This window comes from Panthera uncia, chromosome D1 (assembly GCF_023721935.1).
Source record: "Panthera uncia isolate 11264 chromosome D1, Puncia_PCG_1.0, whole genome shotgun sequence".
Taxonomy (NCBI): domain Eukaryota; kingdom Metazoa; phylum Chordata; class Mammalia; order Carnivora; family Felidae; genus Panthera; species Panthera uncia.
Genome location: NC_064808.1, coordinates 71837120 through 71861008, shown reverse-complemented (window position 1 = coordinate 71861008; position 23889 = coordinate 71837120). Strand labels below are relative to the sequence as shown.

General features: G+C 44.0%; 1 protein-coding gene across 1 annotated transcript in view; it reads right to left on the bottom strand.

The window, feature by feature from the left end:
- FAT3 (FAT atypical cadherin 3) overlaps positions 1–23889 on the bottom strand; it is a 61324-nt gene that overhangs the window by 15807 nt on the left and 21628 nt on the right. The window contains exons 6-7 of the mRNA XM_049640755.1: positions 22615–22772; positions 14555–15023 (exon numbers count right to left, since the gene is read on the bottom strand). Of these exons, the coding sequence (XP_049496712.1) occupies positions 14555–15023; positions 22615–22772 (627 nt within the window). The remainder of the gene's footprint in view (positions 1–14554; positions 15024–22614; positions 22773–23889) is intronic.

Sequence of the window (23889 nt, the reverse complement as noted above, 5' to 3'; positions counted from 1 at the left end):
CCAGGTTCCAAAGATGATTTTCAAATTGGTTACTTTTTAAAAGTTTATTTATTTTTGAAATTGAGAGGAAGAGACAGAGAGAGGCTGAGAGAGAGGGAGGCAGAGAATCCCAAGCAGGCTTCGTGCTGTCAGCACAGAGCCTGATGCGAGACTTGAACTCACGAACTGTAAGATCATGACCTGCGCTGAAATCAAGAGTCAGATGCTTAACCCACTAAGCCACCCTGGCACCCCTCAAATTGTTACTTTGAACTAGGGACACATTTGCCACAAAAATGCCAAGTAACGGTTTGGATCCCCCGCTAGCTAATTGCACCGAATTAACCACATACCTAAATGCTAGCGAGAATGGTAAGAGACACCCAAGATTCCAAGAGGAGGGACCAAGACAGGACGAAGATGCTTTGCCAAGCACACGACTACATAAAAGGCAGGATTTTTCCAGGGAGGAGAAGTCTACCATAGGTACAATGCTAGTTCGTTTCTGAAAGACCTCTCTCACCCCCGTGCCCTTTCTCCTTGGCTGAGCACTTGCAATCCACCCCACTCCCCCACCTGGAGAGGAAACGAGGAGAGCACAGGTAAAATGAGGATATATAGCAACTTAAATATATAGCAACTGAGCCTCAGTTTGACATACGCACAGGGAGATGGAAGAATCCCAGCCTTTACCCAGCTCCCATATTTGGATCCCGATTTTCACATCTTTGCCAACTTTCTCCACTCCTGAATCCATCATGAGGAAAGAGATAGTAATATCCCTACTGCAAAGAATATCAAATATCAGAGTAGGTAAGATTCTAAGAGGGCAATGGCATTATTTACCTCTCAGAGATAGAAGGGATGAATAATTAGTAAGGACTTTCTTTCTCCCTACTTACATTTTAAATTCCTTTTTTTTAAAAATTAAAGCTATATATCCACATAGTAAAGAGTCAGTTCTACAAGTTCTATTTTGTACAACAGCAGCTCCACATCCCAGTGAACAGAAAAGTGGACCTTTGAACAACATGGGTTTGAACTTCGAAGGTTCACTTATGTGTGAATCTTTTGCAGTTCGGTACGGTGAATTTATTTTCTGCAGGAACTTAATACCATTTTCTTTTCTCTAGCTTACTTGAATACCATTTTCTTTTCTCTAGCTTACTTGATTGTAAGAATGCAGGATATAATACATATAACATACATATTACGTGTTAATCAACTGTTCATGTTATCGGTAAGGCTTCTGGTCAACAGTAGGCTATTAGGAGTTAAGTTTTGGGAGTCAAAAGGTATACCCAGATTTTCAATTGTGTGGGGGTTCGGCGCCCCTCGCCCCATTTTCTTCAATGGTCAACTGTACTTATCGTTAATTCAACACCAAACTCTTCATGGACTAGGTCTTTCTGTGTTATCTCTGTTTCACTGGTGTTCTATATTTTCATCTCCTGGAGAAGTCTTTCCTCAAGGTCTGACTGGCTTCATCCTGAATAGTGCCCCCTCGTCCTGCTGTGGGGCTGCTGTCATGGGAACGCCCTCTGCTGGTCTGGAGCTAGTGTTTGTGGTATCACCTGTTTTCCTAATTTCTTGGCAGACTCTATTTCATCAGGACACATTCCACAGTAGCTTCCCGAGAAAGGGTTTACAGGAGGTCAATATTGTGAGACCCTGCATAGCTGAACCCTACATTACTACGCCACTCTTTCCCCTCTCTGGTAGGCAACGTACAAAATTCTGAGTAATTGCCTCCATGTGGCCTTTGAGAAATCCCAGGCCCTTTCGGTTCCTGAAGTTTGTACATGGCCTGGTTTCTTTTCCTCTCCGACAACGTGGAGGTTCTTCCCTTGGCCCCCAGCTTTCTGAGATTGCACAATGATATACTTTAGTATGGGTTTATTTCAACCAACACTGGGCACTTTGGGAAGTCCTGTTCTTTAACTTTGGGGACATTTCTTTCATCGTTTCACTGATGATTTATTTTCCTTTGTTTTCCTTGTTCTGTCTTTATGGAAGTTTTATGGTTTGGATCTCAGATCTCCTGAATCTTCCTCTAATTATTTTTCTTATGTTACATCTCTGTGGGTTTTTGCTGTAGTTTCTGAGAGATTCTCATCTTCTGAAACAACTTCTATTGAGATTTTCATTTATGCTGTCGTTTTCCAAGGGCTTTTTTGTTGTTGTTGTTCACTGAGGTTTTGTGTGTGTGTTTCTGTTTTTTAAACAAGAGCATCCTGCTTCTGTTTTGTGGTTATAATATCTTCTCTTATCTCTCTGAGGATATTAATATATTTATGAAGTTTTCTTCCTGCATAGTTTTCTCCCAGTTCTTTTTTTCTGTTTCTTTGTTTTGGTCTCTGTGATGGTAAATTTTATGGGTCAACTTGACTAGGCCATGGTGCCCAAATGTTGGGCAAACACCATCTATGATGATGCTGTGAGGGTATTTGTGGATGTGATTAACACAATCAGCTGAGTTTAAGTAAAGCAGATTACCCTTACTCATTCAGTTGATGACCTTAAGAAGGAGGAATTCTGCATCAAGACTGCAGCATAGAAATTTTGCCTGAGTTTCCAGCCTGCTGGCCTGCTCTGTGATTTCAAATTCAAGACTGCAAAATCAACTCTTACATGATTTTCCAGCCTGCTGGCCTGCCCTTTAAATATCCGACTTGCCAGTCCCACAATTGTATGAGTCAATTCCTTAAAACCTATCTATTATCCATCCATCCATCCATCCATCCTACCTATTCTGTTTTTCTGGAGAAGCTTGATACATTCTGTATCTTCCAAATTAGAGGATTTTCTACCTTGTCCGGCAATCCTTCCTTATCAGCTCAGATTGCAGAGGGGAGTGGTAGGAAACCAGAAATCTGATGGGAAGCTCTGAGCACATGAATGGGGTTTGTCAACTGTGATACTACATTAGTACCGTTGGTTTTGGAAATTTCGCCAGTAATGACCCTTATCACCTGCTCAGAGGGAGAGTGAAGGCCTGGTTTCTCACATTCAGGGGACTGGGTGGTGGTAGAGGAGGGCTGATTGTGGGTCTCAGCATCCAATGAACACATCAGATTTACTTTTACCTCCCTGTCCCCCAAGTGCTGGCTGCTCGGCGTCTTCTCACCCCTGCATTTCACCATCACCTGTGGGCTCTGCCAGGATGTGGGGAGAGTGGTTTTGTGGCCATGCAGAGAGATTGGGAATCTGGGGCTCTGACTGCCTCTTAAACTCACTTTTCAACAATTCTTATTTTAAGCCCTTCTCCCTATCCCTTCCCCTTTTAGAAGTGGCTAATGCCTCCAATTCCTGAGCCTTTTGGGGATTCAGTTCCCAGATCCCCTTTTATTGGTCAGCATTTCAGCTTCTCAGAACTTCATTTCCTAGGGGTCCTGGGTGCTCAGTCAATTAAGAGGCCGACTCTTGATTTCGGCTCAGGTCATGATCTCATAGTTTCTGAGTTCTAGCCCTGCATCAGGCTCTGTGCTCACAGCGCAGAGCCTGCTTCAGATGCTCTGTCTCCCTCTCTCTGCCCCTCCCCTACTCACACACATGCCCTCTCTCTCAAAAATAAATAAATGCTGAAAAAAAGAAAACAAAGCTTCACTTCCCTCTTCCTTACCACCTCTCTGTTTGCCTCTCACCCTCAAAGCTTGTGTTGGTGTTGTCTCCTTCTCAGGTCCCCTCCCTCCTCCAGCTTATGGCTTATTAAAATGCCTTTACACAGGGGCTTCTGGGTGGCTCAGTTGGTTAAGTGTCCGACTTCGGCTCAGGTCCCTATGTCACAGTTTGTGAGTTTGAGCCCCATGTCAGGTTCTGTGCTGACAGCTCAGAGCCTGGAACCTGCTTCGGATTCTGTTTCCCTCTCTCTCTGTCCCTCCCCCACTCATGCTCTGTCTCTCTCTCAAAATAAATAAACAGTAAATAAAAAAATGTCTTTACTCATGTGGTAGTGGTGTTGTGACAGCAAGCTGCCACCATTACTGGGAAGTAATCAATAAGGCTTTCCTCATTGCTAAGATCTTTTGTAAATGCTGTAAATAACCATTCTCACTCTTATTTGAAGGGTTCTTGGGCTTGTCTCTGCTCCCCAGTGACTGATGTTAGGATGTTATAGATTGATTTCTCTTTTTTTAAGTTTATTTATTTATTTTAGTAATCTCTACACCCAACGTGGGCTTGAACTCATGACCCCGGAGATCAAGAGTCACATGCTCTTCCTACTGAGCCAGCCAGATGCCCCGATAGATTGATTTCTATTGGTTTAAGACAGTCAAACATCGATAGATTGAAAGAGTGTATGTGCTCATTTATGTTTACTCAACCCACACTACAGAGAAGTCTCATGTACAGCAGAACATTAGGATTGTGTGGGTGTTCGCAGGTTCAGAGAAAGAAAGACTCATCTTCAGGAGGCAGGTGCAGGAGGCAAGAGAGAAATCTTTCCATTCACAAGAGGAGGACTGAGTAGTCTCACCAAGAAACACAAAGGACCAGAGATGGAGGCTCAGAGAGACACAAATACTCTTGAATGCTATACCAATGAAACATCAGGGAATGACCTCTTAAGGAAAGACCACTATTGTGTCCAAAGGCAGCCGGCCTGATGTCTGTGGACAGGATGTAGTAGTCTGAGGTATGATTGTGCTACATTATGCTGACTTAGAAGCTGTTTTCTTTCCAATTTGGGAAGCCGCTTGCCATAATGGAATTGAACAGGCTTGATGAAAGTGGTGAGAACTGGGAAAAATGCTTCTTTGTGTCACCTGGCTAGTCCTTGGCCAGAACAGCATGCTGCTTAGAGGTAGAGGCACTTGTGAGGCTGAGTTAGATTCCTTCCTTGACTAAAGGGAGGGGCGACACAACCACAGGATAGGACTCGAAAGCACATCGATGATGAGGTGGGAGGGAAGCCAGGAAGGGGAATCTAAGGCAAGGTAGGTCAGTGCAGGTAAAACTCCTCCCTCTCCAGCTTCTATTTGGCAAGCTCCTGACAATTTCCCAAATAAAGCCATAGCAGAGGCAGTTGGCGGGCGGCAGGGGAGGCACAAAGAGGGAGTGTCTGGGAATAAGGGACATTTGAATTACTATCATGGAAACTGGATTCTAACTAAGGTCATGGGTTTGATTTCTTTGATTTGATGTCTCAGTGCCTTGGAAAATCAGAATTTAAAATGAGGCAATACCTCTAGTGCACTATTTTACTCCCCCACATTTCCTTCTGCATTTTGTCATTTTCATTATCTTTTGTGGGATATCTAGTGCTACTGGATGCAGCCGCCAGCCTGACTGATTAACCTATTCACTGACTGAGTGCCTAAGCCATAGGCAGTGGTGTGCCGGAGCCAGCTCAAAGGGATGTGAGAACAGACCGTAAAATATTCGGGAATTTGGCAGGCCACTCATTAAACCACTGGTAGCCTGACATCAGCCGTGGTGGGAGTATTTACATCACAGAAATCAACAGACACTGCAAATCAGGGCTTTTATTTTTAGAGAGCTGATTACCGGCACACCCTGGAATAAGGACCGTGGCAGTCCCTGAGGAGACACAGACAGAACTACACCATCTATAAACAGAGACAAGTACAAAACTACCTTGCGAGTAGGCACAGGGTGTGAGGGGAGCCCAGAGTGGGGACACTGGATCTAGGCTGGAGGAAACCATGCCCGACTGAGGAGCTTTGTGTGACATCTAAGAAAACTTGCTATCCATTTGGAAGAAGAGGATGAAGATGATGATGGCGGCAGCTAACACTCGTGTGAACCTCTGTGCCAGGGACAGTACTAGGCACTCTCTGTGTATTAACGCATACGTTCTGAAAACGAGCTTACGTCAAAGGTGCGATTGTTATTCCTGTTTTCTAGATGAGGAAACTGGGCTTCAGAGAAGCTGATTAGATGAGGAAACTAGGGTTCAAAGAAGCTGATGGCTTATTCGCGGTCGCGATGCCACTACGGATCTGGCTCCACACCTAAGCTGTTCAGTATCGTCCTGAATTGCATTTTTAACAATTGTGCTTCATGACACACTCTCTCTGGATCTTCTGTTTATCAAAAGCAGAGGGAAGCTGTCTAGTACCTGCTCTCACAATCTCAAACCCCCGGGGCAAAGGAGGTAGAGAACGTTTGGAAAAATATTGCTTTTACAACTTTAAATTTGCAGCTTTTATGTTAACACAATGAGAGGGAAAAGCAATTGGACTTTATTTTAAGGTGGTCAGATTTTTGTTTTAATGAAAGACGAATGAGGGGTGCCTGGCTGGCTCAGCTGGTTCAGCATCCAACTCTTGATTTCGGCTCAGGTCGTGATCTCACAGTTAATGGGATTGAGCCCCGTGTGGGGCTCTATGTCAACAGCCCAGAGTCTGCCTGGGAATCTCTTTCTCTCCCTCTCTCTCTGCCCCTCCCCCCGCTTCCACTCTCTCTCAAAATAAATAAACATTTTTTTAAAAAAAGAAAGAAGAGTGATATCTATTGTTAGACAACAAAAGAGGCTTGTTGATCAAATGTAACCTGTTATCACAAGGTTTTATTTCTCATCTCATTATCCGGTCTAGGCCCTATTATTAATAATTTTATAATATCAATAACCCTACCATAGTGATACGATAGTGGTTTAAAATCACTCTCAGTCACTTTATGAAGGGCCACGATAACCCTATGAAGGAAAAATAAGCAGCACCATTAACATTTCAACGCCATGAGGGTGCTGGAGAGGTTAGTGGCTTGTTCAAGTACATATAGCTGGTAAGTGATACAGTTTTAGCTTAAGTCCAGGCTTTCAGATCCTCAAATACATCTGTAAGACGGTATTGGCACTGAAGCTTGACAGTGAGCAGGAACTTATCACTTGCTAGGAATGAGGAGGGGCTTGGGGTTAGTCCCCACAGCTCACCAGGCAGCTAAGGAGATACGGATGATGGACAACATCAGACTCCCCTCTGGGAGCCAAATAATCATTAAATAGTAAAATAGTGTCATAATAAAGTTACTGCTCTTCCCAAGATTACCGTCTGTTGGTATAAAACACAAATCAAGGAAACAGATTTTCAAGAGATAGCCAGGCATTCTCTGACCACAAATAATATTGTAACACTTTGTAGATGTAAAAGAAAAATAAAATGCAGTGGATAACATCCCAGTGTTATTAAAAAGAGTACTTTTTTTTTTCTGGGTCGGGGGAGAATTGTCACATAAGGAAATCATTAGCAAGAACGATAGCTTATTATGCACTAGGAAAAATGCTAAGGACAGTCAATGCATTATGTCATTTAATTCTTGATAATAACCCTACCCTGTAAGTACTATTATTACAGTTATTTTATAAATGAGGGAACTAAGATGGTTTACTCAAAGTTACATAGTCAATAATTGGCAGGCACCACTTAAAACCAGTACCCAGATTAAAAAAAAAAGACAATCATATTCTCAGCATCGAGATGCATGTTAAAAAGAAAAAAAGATAATGTGATCGCTTCTCTCCCCCCAATCCTGGCAAAAGGAGAAGTGTATTTTTAAGCTTTGCCTCAAAGCTGTGCTCTTGTTTACGATCCTTCTAGCTATAGCAGATGCAGATGGCTTTGAAATGTGCACCCGGACAAACTTAACATGCCCCCTCCTTCCCTTGTGCAAAGAACACTGCAAAACCTATTAAATGCAAAAAATAGAAACGGTTTAAGCAATTATAGAGTAAATTTGGGCTGTGTAGGCAAATAATCAAGATCATTTCTATCTCACTCCTTCGACTTAGTAGTCATTTTCCAACCTGATTCATCCAGGTAATGGCCTCAACCTTCAGCCCTCCTCTCCAGTGTTGGTGACACGATTCTGATCGGGTTTGGCTGCCTCGATAAGGAAACATCTGCCTGGTGCACAAAGGTGGAAGTAATGACAAACGTGAACTGGCCTTTGGGATCTGAAGTCGGCATCAACCACTATGCTTGCTGGATTACGGATTTCATTTAGAAACTCCAAGAGCTCCCATGATCTGGGGAGGCAGCTGTGAGGTGGCAGTGAGGCCCTGCATCCTTTTAAGTTCTGGCTGTTACCCACCAGCGGGGTATGATCACAGCCGAGCCGCCTGGCCTCCAGGAACCTCCCTATTTTTATCTAATAATTGAACCTCACTAATCCCCACTTCATAGAGGATGATAAGGCTTTTGGATTCATCAACCACAATGTAGCACACAAACATTAGGTGCTTCATTGTTGTAATTATTGTAATTACTCTGGATTCTGAAATCAGCTTCATTTCTGTGTCACCCATCCACCAAACAACTGAAAGCCATGGGAATTTCTTACTCTGACTTTTAGGCTGAATACTGGAAGTCCTGAAACTTCTAGTCTGTGTGAATCTCAAGAAGTATTGAGAAGACTGGTGGACGCATTACCACATGAGATGCTAATCATAAGCAGGGTGAGCCCTGTTGTAGATCATGGCCTCTGTCGGGACTTTGCCATCTCAACTTCTAGTTACCTGACTTTTCTCTTTCTCTTCTACATAATGACCTTTGAAGGGAGACCTGTAACTTTTCCTGGGAAAGCTTGCTCACATCTCATACACTGTATATTGGGCTGAGCCTCTAACATTTTCTTTGAGGATCTGGAAACATGCAGTGTGTTAACATTAGGCACCCAGTAAATTCTCACCTTCCAGCATGTTCTTTTGTGTTTGCCCATAACCTGACTGTTTCAGGGTTTTGATGGTATTTTTTTCCTTTTTATCAGTATCTACATTATTAATGTTGTTACTGTAAGGTTTTTTCCAAAGTACCAAAAAAAGGTACCTCAGTATTTAGAAGACAGTCACCCAGAAAAAAATTTTTTTTCCCCATCAGCTGCAAAGCTCAGTCAAATTATGCCCACAATAGGGGTGCCTGGCTGGCTCAGTTGCCAGAGCATGTGACTCTTGCTCTCAAGGTTGTGAGTTTGAGCCTCACATTGGGTGCAGAAATTACTTAAAAATAAAATCTTTAGAAAAGATTTATCCAGTCTATTTACTGGGAGTCTGGCTTCTCCCTTGTCTGTCCCGCTCTGCTCAGTGGGCCAGTGGGTTGAGCACATCCAGGAACCCTGTTCAATTCCCTTAAGCCAGCTGTGTGGCCACACAAGTGGAATCCATTGGTCACAGAGACCAATGGGACCCCAGAATTTACTTAAGGTTTGAAGGCCTGAGTTTATCTAGACCCTTACACGTTAAGGACACAAAACACTCAGTAAGACACCACCCAAAAGATCTTGGGCAGCTTTACTGCTGAAAACACTTCTATGGCCAACTCTTGGCAACATCCAAGAACTTGTCGCTTGCAACTTTTTTAGAGGGAGTAGATAGACACTATCACTTTTCTCTTCAAAGGGGAGTACAGGGTAACATCAAACTCCTGACTATCTGGGGAGCAAAATTCAATCTTTACACTAAAACAATGATAACAAATGCAGGCTGTGTACCTGACATTCAATTCCTAAACATCCAATGTCTGCTTAACTCTTCTGGAATTCACTAACTCACATTCCTGCAAATACAGAGTTATTGGGATTCCCAAATGTCAGTCGTTCTCAAACTCAGATGTGCATAGAAGTACCTTGGAGTCTTGTTAAACACAGAGATGTCTGAATTCTACCCTTGCAGATTCTGAGATTCTGATTTGTAGATTTGTGTGTGTGTGTGTGTGTGTGTGTGTGTGTGTGTGTTTTCCCCCCAAAACTTTCACTGAGAAACTTTTCCTGGTAGTAAGTTTAGGAACTTGTGAATATGATTCAGTGATCTAGCAGAAGGCTCCTCTGAAATGGGCAAAAAATGATGGAGGCAAGTACAGAAATTCTCCTTTTCCCTTAACAATCAAGAGACTCTTCTATAACAAGGTTTCATTTTAATAAGGTCCTTAGGTGATACAGATGCATCTCAGGGTTTGAGGACGACTATATATGATACGTGCAAACAAAAAAGAGCAGTTCAGAGACAGAGAAAGATATCAGTACATCACCTAGAGATCTTGTTAAAATACAGATTTTGATTCAGTGGGTTTGGGCTGGGATCAGAGACGCTACACTTCTAACATCTGTAGTGATGCCAATGTTGCTGGTTCTTGGAACACATTTTAAGTAACAAAGGTTAAGAGCACAGGCTGGCGGGGGGTGGGGAGGGGTGGTTCCATAAACCTGGGTCAAATCTTGGCTTCCTCACTTTACTGTGTGATGCTGGACTAGGTACTTAACTTCTCTGGCCTGTGTTTTTGTAAAATGGGGATAAGAGGAGGGGAGACCAGTACCGATCCCAGAGCACTGTGAGAATTGTCACAGTGCATGAGCACTTACAAGGTCGGCAAGTACCAAGACATAGCAAGAGTCTATTAAATGGTAACTCTTACCATTTAAAATTTTACCAACTTCTTACTTTAAGAGTTAGGGTTCTAAGCTCATGCAAAACAGACAGAATGATTCTTCCTGGCCTGGTGACTGCCTGGCTAGCTGCATTGCTTTGCCAAATTATAGCTTAGCTTCAAATAGGTTTTTCCAGGAAGGGGCTTGAGTTGAACAGGATAAGGCATGGAGGACTGAGGACTCCTCATCCAGACTGTGGGTCCTCAGTGGGTTGCTCCCTACCCACTGGGTCTGGAAATGCAGGGGTCAGAGAGGGACGAGGCCACATCTTCTCCACAGCGGTTGCTATTTCCAGTTCATGTTTATGAAATACATATAATTTTAAGGCTTTAACAAGAGAGAGCCTTCCCTCTGTGGTTGATTTACAGAGTCATATTTACACTCTTATTACAAGTTAGTGTTCTGGGCTCTAAGTGCCCTGTGGTTCCCATGGCTTGCTCTTGGGACAGCTAGAGTTATAACACTGGTCAAAGCCACCGACCATGTCATTCCAAGCTAGCAGACGCGGCTCCCTTGCCACTTCATACCGAGGGTTTGGTTGGGTTTGGGGGTGGTTAGCACAGAATCCTGCCTCTCTGAAAGAAAATGCCTCTTGCTGTGGGTTGTCTGCTTTAAAAACTCTAAAGGCTTGGGCATGCCTGGGTGGCTCAGTTAAGCGTCTGACTCTTGATTTTGGCTCAGGTCATAGTCTCACGCTTCGTGAGATTGAGCCGCACGTCAGATTCTGCACTGACAGCATGGAGCCTGCTTGGGATTCTCTCTCTCTCCCTGTCTCTGCCCCTGCCTTGCTCAGGTGCACGTTCTCTCTCTCTCTCGCTCTCTCTCTCTTAAATAAACAAATAAAAAAAAAACCCAACAACCTCGGAAGGCTCTGGAACAATGCACTAGAAGAGTCACAGTGGAAGAACGAAGTCTGTCACCAGGAGAGCCAATGACCAATACTCCAGCACTCTTCAATAGTCAAGGGGATGATTATATAAACTATGCATTCCGGAGTTTAAGAGCAACATAGACTACGGGCTTCAAACAGCAGCAAGACTTCCAGTCAAGTAAATGTGTCATCAGCATTTGCACAGAGGCATACCTGAAGCACCTCACTCTACTTTCTGTAACCCTATTTCCCTCTTTGAATACTGCATGCATCTTAGCCTTTGATCTGGGGAAGCAAGATTCTCTCTGTGATTAGATACCCCTGCAGCCAGAGGGAATTCTTCAAGGCATGAATATTCTTTCATTAATGACTCAAGTCTTATTCTTTTTATATCATCACTCACAACTGGGATGATTATTCCCCCCCCCCCCTTTTTTTAAATAACCTTATAATTAGCTGCAGATTCACAGATGAGTTAAAGGCCAAATTATTGGTTGTTTCTTTTCTTGCTTTTATCCCCCCTTACTATTTGGCACCAATTTCAGGAATTTGCAGAGGATACGAGAACCTAGACAAAAATTCCTCTGATATGAACAGATAATGGTGGCAAGAAAATGGATTCCCTCTCCTCTTTTCTTAGAAGCCAGGGTCTCAATCCTAATAGCCAGGAAGCGGGTAAATACCTCCTCACACATCAGAGGTGGAATTCTGTGCCTTTGATTCCCCAGGGAAGAAACAAAAACCCACTTCTTGGATTTCCCGGTGAATGGTGAGAAGTTTGTTGGCCCTAGGTTCAGTACTGCTGTGCATGAGACCCCCCGGATGGCCACATTTGGACCATGCCCTGGCGGTTGCTGAGGTAAGAGCCACTGGGCCTCCACAACTCCATGGGTATAGTAAGCTTGAGAGAAGAGGTGCCTAGATGAGGAGATGAAGAAAGATACTTTCTCTGTTTTAGAAAAACGTGAGCTTCCATGTACAAAGGAGACTTGCACTGCTGAACGGCTCTGTCACCTTGGAAGAAAGAGCACCTGTCGTGGAATCGCAATCTCAACCCCAGTCATGGGCCAAGTGGGGAGCAGGGGACAAAGAGGAGTATGAGAGAGAATGTAACCTGTAGGCCAGGTTGGGCCTCTGGGGAGAGGAAAGCAAGTTCTTTAGGCCATGTGAAAAGTATACAGCAGGTGGGTCCTCAGTGCTGAAATCTGGTTAAACTAAAAGAGATTAAAAACTAGAAGAGGGGTTTCTGGGTGGCTCAGTCAGTTGAACATCAGACTCCAGCTCAGGTCATGATCTCGTGGGTTCCCGTTGGGCTTGTGGCTGTCAGCCTGTCAGCAAGGAGCCCACTTCAGATCCTCTGTTCCCCTCTCTCGGCCCCTCCCCCATGTGCTCTCTCTCTCTCTCTCTCTCTCAAAAATAAGTAAACATTTAAAAAAAAAAGTAGAGGAAATCTTCTGTGCTGGTATGAGTCACACTCACTTAATTAACATACCTGCACAGAATATTTAGCTCACCGATTTGAGGCAATTAAAATGCACGCTGAAGAGCAAGATTCCTTAGTCTTTTTCCTTAATACAGTGATTATTATTATTTTAAAGATAACCTATCATGGAAGCCCATAGCTTTGCCAGCAAAAACAATGTCCTGCCATCGTTAAAAGTATGTTACAATTTGTGGCTATGTACCCAGCATTTGACATGGAGCGGTGTTCTATTTCAACCCAATTTAATTATATGCTCCTTTTATATATCGTGGATGGCTCATACTAGCAGAATTGTTTTGCCTGGTGAAAAACTGGCCATGACTTGTCATAATGGGCTGGTTTATAGAACCACTGAAGTATAGTTACTGCCCATCATTCGGGAATTATGGCACCATAACAACCCTTTATTTACATATACTGCTGAGACAGTAAAAACAGCAAATAGATTTCTTAAATCGAGACGGCAGAAATTTCCCCCCAGGGCACTTGGCCCTCATTGTGGCAGTAACATATGCAAGTCTAAATAACTTTGGTGTCTGTATTTCGGCAGTGCATCATTTCATGGACAGTTTATAACATTCTAATAATAAAATGGACTCTAAATTTGGAGTTGGGCTTCACGAACATTAGATGGTAATGCACACAGCAGAATCTCTAAGTGATTTGTGAGGAAGGTTTAAATTTGCTAATCACACTACTGCTGAGAGACTCTGCAAGGAGCTGAAGTGTGATCGGTGGCTGGGCTATTGGAAGGCGAGCCTTCGACTCGCCGAGTGCCTGACCTAGTTTATGTTAGCACAGAGACCACATCTGGGGAAGACAGGGACGCTTTCATTTTCAGACTCCCAGGCCTGGAGAAACATTAGAAATGTTAGAAACATTCAGTACCCTTCCCCCGCCTTCTTGACCTACCCTGTTCTTTCTTTTCCGTGATATATGTTTTGGGGGAAAAATTATTGGGGTAAATCATCATGGCGTCACTGACTGTTTTTCTGCCCTGAGAGTTCATGTAAAGTGCCCTTTCTTTATTCCTTTCTACCCCTTTATAGAAGTGCCACTAGATTTATTTTTAATACACATTTTTAATTTATTTAAAAAATATATTTTTTAAGTTTATTTTGAGAGAGAGACAGCATGAGTGGGGAAGGGGCAGAGAGCGAGAGAGAGAGGAGACGAGAATCCCAAGCTGGCTCTGTGCTGTCAGCGCAGAGCCCCATGCAGGTCTTGAACCCACGAAACTGTGAGATCATGACCTGAAACGAAACCAAGAGCCAGATGCTTAACCGACTGAGCCACCCAGGTGCCCCTCAATACACATATTTTAAAGGCATGCTCCAAAACATCGCCACTGTATTTCCATTTCTGGAGTGGTGGGTTCCACTCTTCCCTCCCTTTAGCTTCTAGTGAAGTCGTATGGTTGAGTGACAAAGGATTGTGTGGGGATGTCAGTGACTCAGACTGCAGCCAGTCATTCTCCAGTGACACACAGCTGGTTCCAGGGGGCAAATACTTAAAAGGGGGTCCTAGTCCTCCCCAGGCCTGGAAGAGTGTGGAGGGCCCAGGGGAGGGGGCAGCCGTGATAGCATCTCTGGACTCCTGAGGTCACCGCCCCGTGTCTGTGGGTTGCTGCAAAAGCGTTAAACCGCACGCTCCTATAATTGCCAAGCTCCCGGACCCTCCCAAAGAGGAGTAGGAAGGTTGGCCAGCATCTTGGGTGAATACTCCTGTCACTGAGGAGTAGGTTATGCCTGTCAAAGGGAGTCCCTCCCGGGTCGTCCAGCCCCTCTGCACGCCCCCCCGCCCCCCGCCCGGCAGGTGCCTGGGTGCAGTGCACTCACCCCCGGAGGGCAGGCCGGTACAGGTGCCCCCGTGCTGGCACGGGCTGCGCTCGCAGGCGTCGGGGTAGAGCACGCAGCCCAGCTTTAGCTCGGTCAGGCCCACCACCTCCGCAAAGCTGCTGCGCTTGTTGTGCAGCGGCAGCTCGTTGTTGTTCAGCACCACCGAGTCCAGGCAGCCCTGGAAGCCGCTCAGCACCTGCGTGACCCGCGTGTCGGTCAGGCTGCGGATGTTATCCGCCTGCACCAGCGCCCCGAAGTAGATGGTGCTCTCGGTGCTCAGCGTCTGGAAGTAGAGGGGCGCCCTACGCCGCTCCACGTAGCTGTCGTCCAGGGACAGGCTCGTGAAGTTGCGGTTGAGCTCCAGGAAGACCGAGTGCCAGCTCCCATCGTTGACGGCGCGGCCCGAGATGCCCAAGATTCCCGGGCCATTGCCACAGTCCAGCTGGAACCACAGCTTGCCGTCCACGATCTGCGTGGGGAACGAGCACGGGAGCGCTTTTTAGTATGCATCTGGCAATACATTCCCGCACACCCTGTTCCCAGGAAGGCTCTAGGATGGACAGTGCTTTTGATCCAGTCATAAATCTAGTACGGTCTGATCTCTACCCATTATATGCCATGCAAATGCATGCCTGAAATGTCACAAATCTTGCAACTAGTAACATGAGCACAGCTGCACAAATCCACAATTATATTTCAGACTGTTCATATTCTTTGGACCTCTGCCCTTCGGAATCTCACAGCAATATCTTGTTGAGGGGTCTGTTTATTCCCTGCACCCTTCTTAGTTATTACCACCACAGGAATGATTTCTGTAAACTCTATATTTATTTACAGATGTTTATTGAACATCTGCTAGGCAGTATTCTAAGCGCTCTGGAGACCACCATGAGCAGAAAGAGTTACTACCTCTGACCTCTTGGGGCTTATGTTTTAGGGGGCAGATTGCCATAAATCAAATAAGCATAGAAATATGTATATATTCCACAAGTAAGTCTGAGTGTGCTATAGGAGAGAGGAAGAGGCCAGGTAGAAATTAAAGATCTACTTCCCAGCTCCATCCATAATTAAGATTTTAAAACCCTTCTATATTAAATACTAGCATACTCTTTTTTTTTTAAACATTTTTTATTGTTTATTTATTACTGAGAGAGAGAGAGAGAGAGAGCGGGGGAGGGGCAGAGAGAGAGGGAGACACAGAATCTGAAGCAGGGTCTAGGCTCCAAGCTGTCAGCACAAAGCCCGACGTGGGGCTCGAACTCACAGGCTGTGAAATCGTGAGCTGAGCTGAAGTCAGACACTCAACCGACTGAGCCACCCAGGAGCCCCTACACACTAGCCTGTTCTTAAAACAGTTCTTTAGGACTGCTGCTCATCATTTAGGTTAAGATTACCTCACAAAGTGCTCAGGGTTTGGCCATTTGCTTAGAATATAGCTACATGTGTTCAATGACATCTGGCTTTCCACAAGGATTTTCTGGTTAACTATTCCCAGCCCCTGGTCTAGGGTCAGCTACAACAGAGACCTGCCTGCTTCTTTGATTGCACTGGTGCAGGGAGGGCATCCAAGTCGGTTCCGGGAGGCCAACTAACTGGAAGGGGACATCAAAGTCAGGGAGGAAGTGTGGATTATTGAACATGGTAGCTGGTGAAGAGCCGTTGGCCAGGGACTGGTCCTCCATGGAGACCCAGGTTCCACTGTTGCTGAGGACACAGGCCAGTCTGTGAACCCCGTCGTCCACCCTCATCTGCATTTCTCAGAAATGCAAGGTGGCTTGAGGATCCAGGGAATGATGCTGGACCCCCATCCTCGTGACAAACCGATACTGGGCCCTGAAAGGATTCACCTCCCGAGACTGAAATAAAAGTCCTTTTTCTGGCCTTTGTGTGTGACCCAGCAAAAAGGTCTTGTGGAGGCTGGCGTCTGAGACATGCAAAGGCAGCTGGCCTTTATTTAGGATCTGCTGACGTTGGTCTTCTCCCAAAACCCGGGCAGAGAACACAAACTTGTAGAGAGAGCGAAGGGGAAGGGAAGGGAAGGGAAGGGAAGGGAAGACAGACCTTCCAGGTCTCTAAGAGCTAAGGAGGCATAAGTGTCAAACTGATGCACAGAAACAGACTCACCCACTCTTTCCAAAGTGTGTTTGACCTAGGACAGCCTGATGGGGGTTTTCACGGTATCACTCATTCTCACAAATGGGTATTTCTCTACCTGTGCTTCGTTGTGTTCCACAGACAACTGATTCTAAGGGACTCTCCTTTCTGCCTCTGTGGACTCTCTGGCACCCTCTCTTCCTGCATAGAAAGTTTACACCACGGAACCATGTGTATGTGGAAGTCAGGGGGCAGTGTGAATTTATCCCCTGAGCCCTGGGTATTTGTGAATGAGGACTCTAACTCAGGCTTTGGCGTGTAGCCTGGCGAGAACCAGCTGGCCTCTCTGGGCCTGGGACCCCTTCTGTGGAGAACAGCGATAGGAGACCATGTCCACTCTAGAATGGTTAGCTACACATACGTACGTACTCCACTCAGAAACACAAGTGGATAAAGAAGTGGAAAAAGACTGGAGACAGATATTTATTTCTTTTCAGAGAGCTTTCATATGTAATCTGTGCTGTTGCCTTGGTCATTTTTTTGGTTCAACAAAATGGACTGAATGGATATTGTAAATCATACCAGCATACTTGCTCAGTAACAACTCCTGGGTAATATCCATATTTTTATTTCAATGTAAGTAATAAAATGATCAAATGCGACTTTGGGGACTTCCTTCTTCCGGCACAGTCCAGCTGCCGTGATGCTCTGTGGCTACAAAGTGGTGTCCCCAGACTATCAAGGAAAATCTGGTGGTGAGGGTGCAATTCATCTAAGATATTGTAAAAGGATATCTTCAATTAATATGTTACTCAGTCCATTCCCCTCCCCAACCCTACTCCCTACCTCTTGGGATAATAACCAGGTTGCAAATTCATCTGGGAGAAGCATTATAGCTCTAATGTACTCAGGTACATCAAAGTTCTTTAACTAAGGAACAGAAAACGATCCCATACTAACAGTACAGTTAAACTGTACTAAACTGAGTACAGTTTTCTTTTCTGTTGAAAAAAAATAACAGCAGCGAGCTGCTGAATGAAGAGAAAGCCAGGTGCCTACATCATCCTTAGCCTTTTGAAAACAAAAGCGATTTGTAGCCTCAAAATTCTAGGCATTTGGAATTATAAGCCTTGTTTAGACGACACACTAGAGTGCTGATAATCAAAGGCTACCTTGCAAAAGTTCATCTTTTCCTATCTCACAGGCATATTATGCCGGGGAGAGAAGAAAACACTTTCTTTCTTTTTTTTTTTTTTTTTTTTTTTGTAAGAGAACACTTTCATGTCTGAGTCCATTCATACTGGAAACTCATGCTCTCATCATATTTAGTTTTTCTCTGTCTTCAGAATAGGGTTTACCCAGTTTGAAAGGATCTCTCTTTTAAGAGGACAAAGCTTTTTCAAATCAGAGGGCAAGCTTTTTTTTTCTTTTTTCATTTATTTCTTTTCGAGAGAGAGCATGTGCACGTGCAAGCAAGAGAAGGGCAGAAGAGAGTAAGATATTTTAATAGAAATTGCACTGTGCATGAAATTGTAAAAAAAAAATCTACACAAATGATCTGAAATGATGTGCTGAGTTGGGGGAGGCAGGTGGGCAATTTGTTCAATGAAATGCATAATTCAGAGAGCAGGGAAAGATATTCAGCTTCTCAGTTTTGTCTGAAATCAGTGATGTGCTTTAACCTGGATTTTGAGTGGCTTGGGGTTGGGGCTTAGAAGACAAGATATCAGAGCTGTAAGAAGTCATCTTGTAGGGGGGTGCCTGGGTGGCTTAATTGGGTGAGCATCTGACTCTTGATTTTGGCTCAGGTCATGATCCCAGGGTCATGGGATTGCATCCCGCATTGGGCTCTGCTGAGAATAGAGCCTGCCTGGGATTCTCTCTCCCTCCCTCTGCCTGGGATTCTCTCTCTCCCTCCTTCTGCCTGGGATTCTCTCTCTCTCCCTCCCTCTGCCCTTCTCCCCCGCTTCCACGCTCTCTCTCTTTCTCAAATTAAAAAAAAAAAAAAAAATAGAAGTCATCTTGTGGGAAAGTAGGATTTTGAGTAAAAAAGTATAAACAATGGCACAAAGTGTTACTGCTCCAGATCCTTGGTGTGGCTCTAGCAAATGCACTAACATCCCCAAACTTGTAAGAAGGTTATTAAATATTCTTTGTAAAGGGAGCTTTTTGAAAACTTATTTTCAAGGCTATCTATTGATAGCCATCAATTGCTATCTAGCTCAAAATTTATACCTTAGATGAATAAATAAATTATCATCCCAGCCCTCCAAATTTCTTCTTTTAATAAACACCTGTCGTACTCCTGAGTGGCTTGCCTCTTCAGAAGGCCAGATCCACTGCTGACCAGCTATGTTCTGGCAAGGCCACTGATTCTCTCTGAACCTGTTTCCTCACAGGCAAAAAAAGTAGGCATTCATATCTAGGCACAAGACAGTGAGGATGAAAACACATGTATGTATTTTGTAAAGTACTTGGTAAACTTTTAGGTATTTTATTACCATTATACTGCAATTATTATAACTTGACTCACTTCTCAGTGATACTGTTACACAGATCCTTGAAACTTGAGAATCTTGTGGGAACTTCTTTGTTACTTTTTTATGTTGGAAAGATCTGGTCACTCCAAGTGGGCTGTTTTACAAACCAAATGAGCTTTTTTATCTTCCTCTTATTCCTGGAATTTTAAGCTGACCATCTTCCTTTCATTCCTGGAGTTTTAAGCTAGCCATGTCTGAGAACCATCAAAATAAAGCCATGTGTCATCTCTTCCCCACAAAATGAAATAATGACATTTTTAGATTAACAAGCAAGGATTCTTGTGCTTTGTTATAATATGGGACCCGAAAGACTGATATATGGAAAAAGTTACAAATCTCTCCTGGTGATCTGACATGTTTCTTTCACAGGATTGAGGAGAGCCAGAGAACCTGTCCCACCATTTTTATTCTTTATTTGGCTGTCAAAAAATTCAGAGTCATGATTGGTGTTCAACTGATATAGCAACCCTTGGTCTAGAGTTTTCAGTGATGATATTCTGCTCTTCCTCACTTCATTGGTTGGGTCTTAACCTTTCATTTTCATCTTAATAGTGCTCTGAGATTATTGCATTTTGGTGTTTATGGTAAGCCTAGAATCTCTTTTGGAAGAAGACAGGGTATCACTGGTCAACAGAAGAATGAGCGCCTTTATTGCTGCTAAGGGACTGTGGTGCCCCTTGTCCATGAACATTTTCAATTCTTGAGATCCCAATGCAATTCTTTGACTGTCTTCAAGGGATGCCCTTCACCCCTATTGATTGTCTCAAGTACTTTTTAAAGAATGTGCTCTAACTGGGAAAATATAAACAACCAAGAGGTACAATTTAAACAAAGCTTTTCAGTGTAGTCGTTGAACCTAAGTACAAGGCACATACTGTACCTAAAGCCAATGAAATTAAATCTTGCATGAGGCTGGAAATGTTAAGCAAACAGATTCAAATCCCCTAAGTGGATATTCCTGGCGACTGTAGAGTATCTTCGATAGTTCAGTACAGCTGTGTCCTGCTGTAGGCAAACTCGACATAGGAAATGCAAACTTACCGAACAGACAGATTGGGGGTGATTAGTCACATCACAAAGGGATTAATGGAAGGGTTCCTTCAAATAGCAACCATCCATAGTTTATTAGAATTCCATTTACAGAGATTCAATTTACACAACTTTCAGAAACACGCTTGTTTCATGAAATACAATATACCTTAGGAGCTAGAGCTGCCTAAAAGGTTTAATTATTCTTCTTTCCCATCCCCAGGGATCTGCACATTTTAGACATTTGCCAGTGAAGTGTCAAATGACAAGCTCCATTTTAGGATCAAGCCATTCAGGCCCAATATTTTTGTTCTCTCTCAAATTTAATGCTATATAAGAGATTTGCTAATAGAAAGTATTTGCCTCATAAGGATGTTCTGAATTCACGAGTCCTGTTAGAGCTTGAAGGAGGACAGGAAGGTCAGAGGCACCTAAGCTGAGCTCCTGGTAGTTGGTACCTCTGGATGGGCAGAGCACTTTCCCAGCAATGATACAAAACCCCACCTCTCAGGGCTATTTAGAAAGTGATCTCCTGGGTGTCTGGGTGGCTCAGTTGGTTTAGCATCTGACTTCAGTGATTCATGAGTTCGAGTTCTGCACCTGGTGAGCTTGAGCTCTATATCCCGTGAACTTGAGCCCCACATATGGTGAGCTTGAGTCTCGCATCCGGAGAACTTGAGCCCTGCATCCTGTATCCGGAGAGCTCGAGCCCCGTTTCTCTCTCTCTCTCTTTCTCTCTGTGCCTTGTGGGATTCTCTCTCTCTCCACCCTCACTCACTTGTGCCCTCTCTTTCTCAGTAAAAATAATAAATAAAATAAAAATAAAAAACAAAATAAAATAAAATAAAGTAAAATAAAATAAAGACAGTGATCTACTGACCCAAGGCAGTTTGCTTCAGAGGCCAGAATGTTGTAAAGATAGGACTTAGGTCTTTGAATTTTTCTTCTTCCACCATGAATATCGGATTTGAATTCACTGTTTGCTAAAACTGCATCCTTTGCTTCTCTTGTTTTCTTTAAAAACACTGCTTTTTTTTTTTTCTCCCAGAGCTGAAATCATTCTCTCAGTTGAATGTGTACAGATAATGGGGGATTCCCTATGAAAGTAGCCAACTTTTAAACTCCAACTCCCTGCTCACTCCCTCTGGCCACCACGTAGCGCCTGGCAATACCAGAAGCAGGTAAGTAAAAGACTATGTGACAGGAGAAGCCACTGGCATTTAATGTCCTACATACTTTTCTCCCTCCAGAGTAAAGCCTGGGTCACCTAATCAACTTGGATGTGACCTATCAAACAATCAAAGGACGGAAGCTACAAGGGCCCACCATGATCCCAATTAAGCCTACTGGTAGAACCCTCGGAAGGAAAAAAATGCCAGCCATTTCCACTTGTATGGGCACTTCATACTGGTCAGACTGCATCTGCCTCTGAATGTACTTCCCACGGGCTGGTCTAGTAAGTGACCTTGTGAAAACAATGTTAGATTAAACATCTCCCTCCTTCTTCTCCCTCCTCCTCCCATACTGGAAGGCTCCATTTCATCTACAGATGCCCAGAGTGGGATTTTTATAAAATGATGAGAGCGGTAAGACTGAGAGCTGGAGAGAGCATGCGGAATAACGGCATGGGGTGAGAGAAACTGGAACACAAGTCCAGGCCTCGGCGCTCGTTAACCGAACAACTTTGGGTAACGAACCAAGCCTTTCTGAATCTCTGTTCTCTCCTTGATCAGATGGGGAAGATCATATATAATACATTATTATGTTAACTTTGTAATCAAAACAAATGAGGCACAAAACACTGTTAGTATTAGTCTTGTCGTCGGTTTCATGAAGGCCCCAGAAGTTCTGAGCTGCATACACATGCCAGACTTGCTCTAAAGGAAATCTGGCTGCGTTGGAGAGTTTCTGAGGCTGGGAATGATTTAAAAATTGGGCCGCTTGGGCCACAATAGGACATATGGAACCTTCTAGACCCTAGATCTCCAACTTCCTCCCTGTGTAAGAACAGAAGTCACCTTCAGGGGTCAGTGGGGATAGGCCCATGTGGTAGAAAAGGACACAGCTGATCTCTTTAAAAAACCACCCCTGCCATGGGATTGATTAGGAAGTGCATTCTAATGAACTATTGCCTGATTACGGCTCAAAGAAGGGCAGCCCTTGAACCCACTCTAGAGAGAGATGCCCCAGTATCCGAAGAGCCAATTCTGAAGCCGGGTGTAGAAAAGGAAATGGGGTGTTGGCACACTTCCCAGTCCTGCTGCTGCTCCTCTTTGCCCTCAAGCCACTTTCTGGTCTTCTGAACTTAAAAGACAAAAAAGATTTCAGTCCCCAATCCCAGAGCCAAAACATTACCATGAGAACTCACTGCAGGAAAAGATAACCCATTTTAATTACCTTCAGAATTATGCAGGGATTTGCTCTGGTGTACATTATAATCCCGTTGCTTTGCAGAGTTCGCAGCCTCAGAGCTAGCCGAAAGTCCTCTTCTTTGCTATTTTCAGAAAGCCGGTATTTGATGTAGCTGTTTCCAGCAAAGCTGAGAGAAGTGTGCCCTGAAAAGACCATTATGAGAAGACATATCTACTGTTAACATCCAGAAACGTGAACTCACCCAACAACTACCAAGCAAGTTGATTAAGGACCATGGGAAGTTGATGAAGGCATTGAGGAGAAGGCATTTTTTGATTAAAAACTGGTTCTCCGGGGCGCCTGGGTGGCGCAGTGGGTTGGGCATCCGACTTCAGCCAGGTCACGATCTCACGGTCCGTGAGTTCGAGCCCTGTGTCGGGCTCTGGGCTGATGGCTCAGAGCCTGGAGCCTGTTTCCGATTCTGTGTCTCCCTCTCTCTCTGTCCCTCCCCCGTTCATGCTCTGTCTCTCTCTGTCCCAAAAATAAACGTTGAAAAAAAAAAAAATTAAAAAAAAAAAACAAACAAAAAAAACTGGTTCTCCACTTCAGGCCCCACTCTAATTCCAATGTGAAAAAAATATTAATTCATCAGATACCAAAAAAAAAACAAACCCTAAAACCTTACTTGTCTCATGCCAAGGGAAACTTGGTAAATTCTATATCCTGAATTTTCTTAATGTCCTAATTCCTGCTTTGTAAAATGAGCACCATTAAACGATACCCCTTCATTCCCACCACCAATCACTTAGATACCAAAAAACTTTCCACTCCATGAAACAGAGGAAAGACAAAGAATTCTTTTCAAAGAATATCCATATTCCCTGAGTACCCTAATGCCAAATAGCCAACTTACATAATTTGCACTAATGTTGACAGAAGGGAGTTGATGTCTTATTCATGTGCTGTTAAAATTCTACTTTTTGGCCATTAATTTCAAGGCTTCCCTTCTCAGAATCCTCAGTCCTACCCACATCACTCAATTCTGCAGTCACCCTCTATTTTACCGACTCCAATTTAATGTTCTAACAAGCAAAGTAATGCTGAAAAGCTGTCTTGCTGGGGTGAAAGGTGGAAAGTGTGAAAATACACTGGATGGATGACAAGCATGGACAGTCAAAAGTTTTCTACAGAGAAAGGAGAAGGAAGATGGGTAGAAAGTGACATCCAAAGCTAGGACACTTGTTGGCTTTGTTGGCACCCCACATACCCACCTGCTCTGTGCACATGGTGGGTGCAGGGGGAGGGGCAGCACAAGTATCT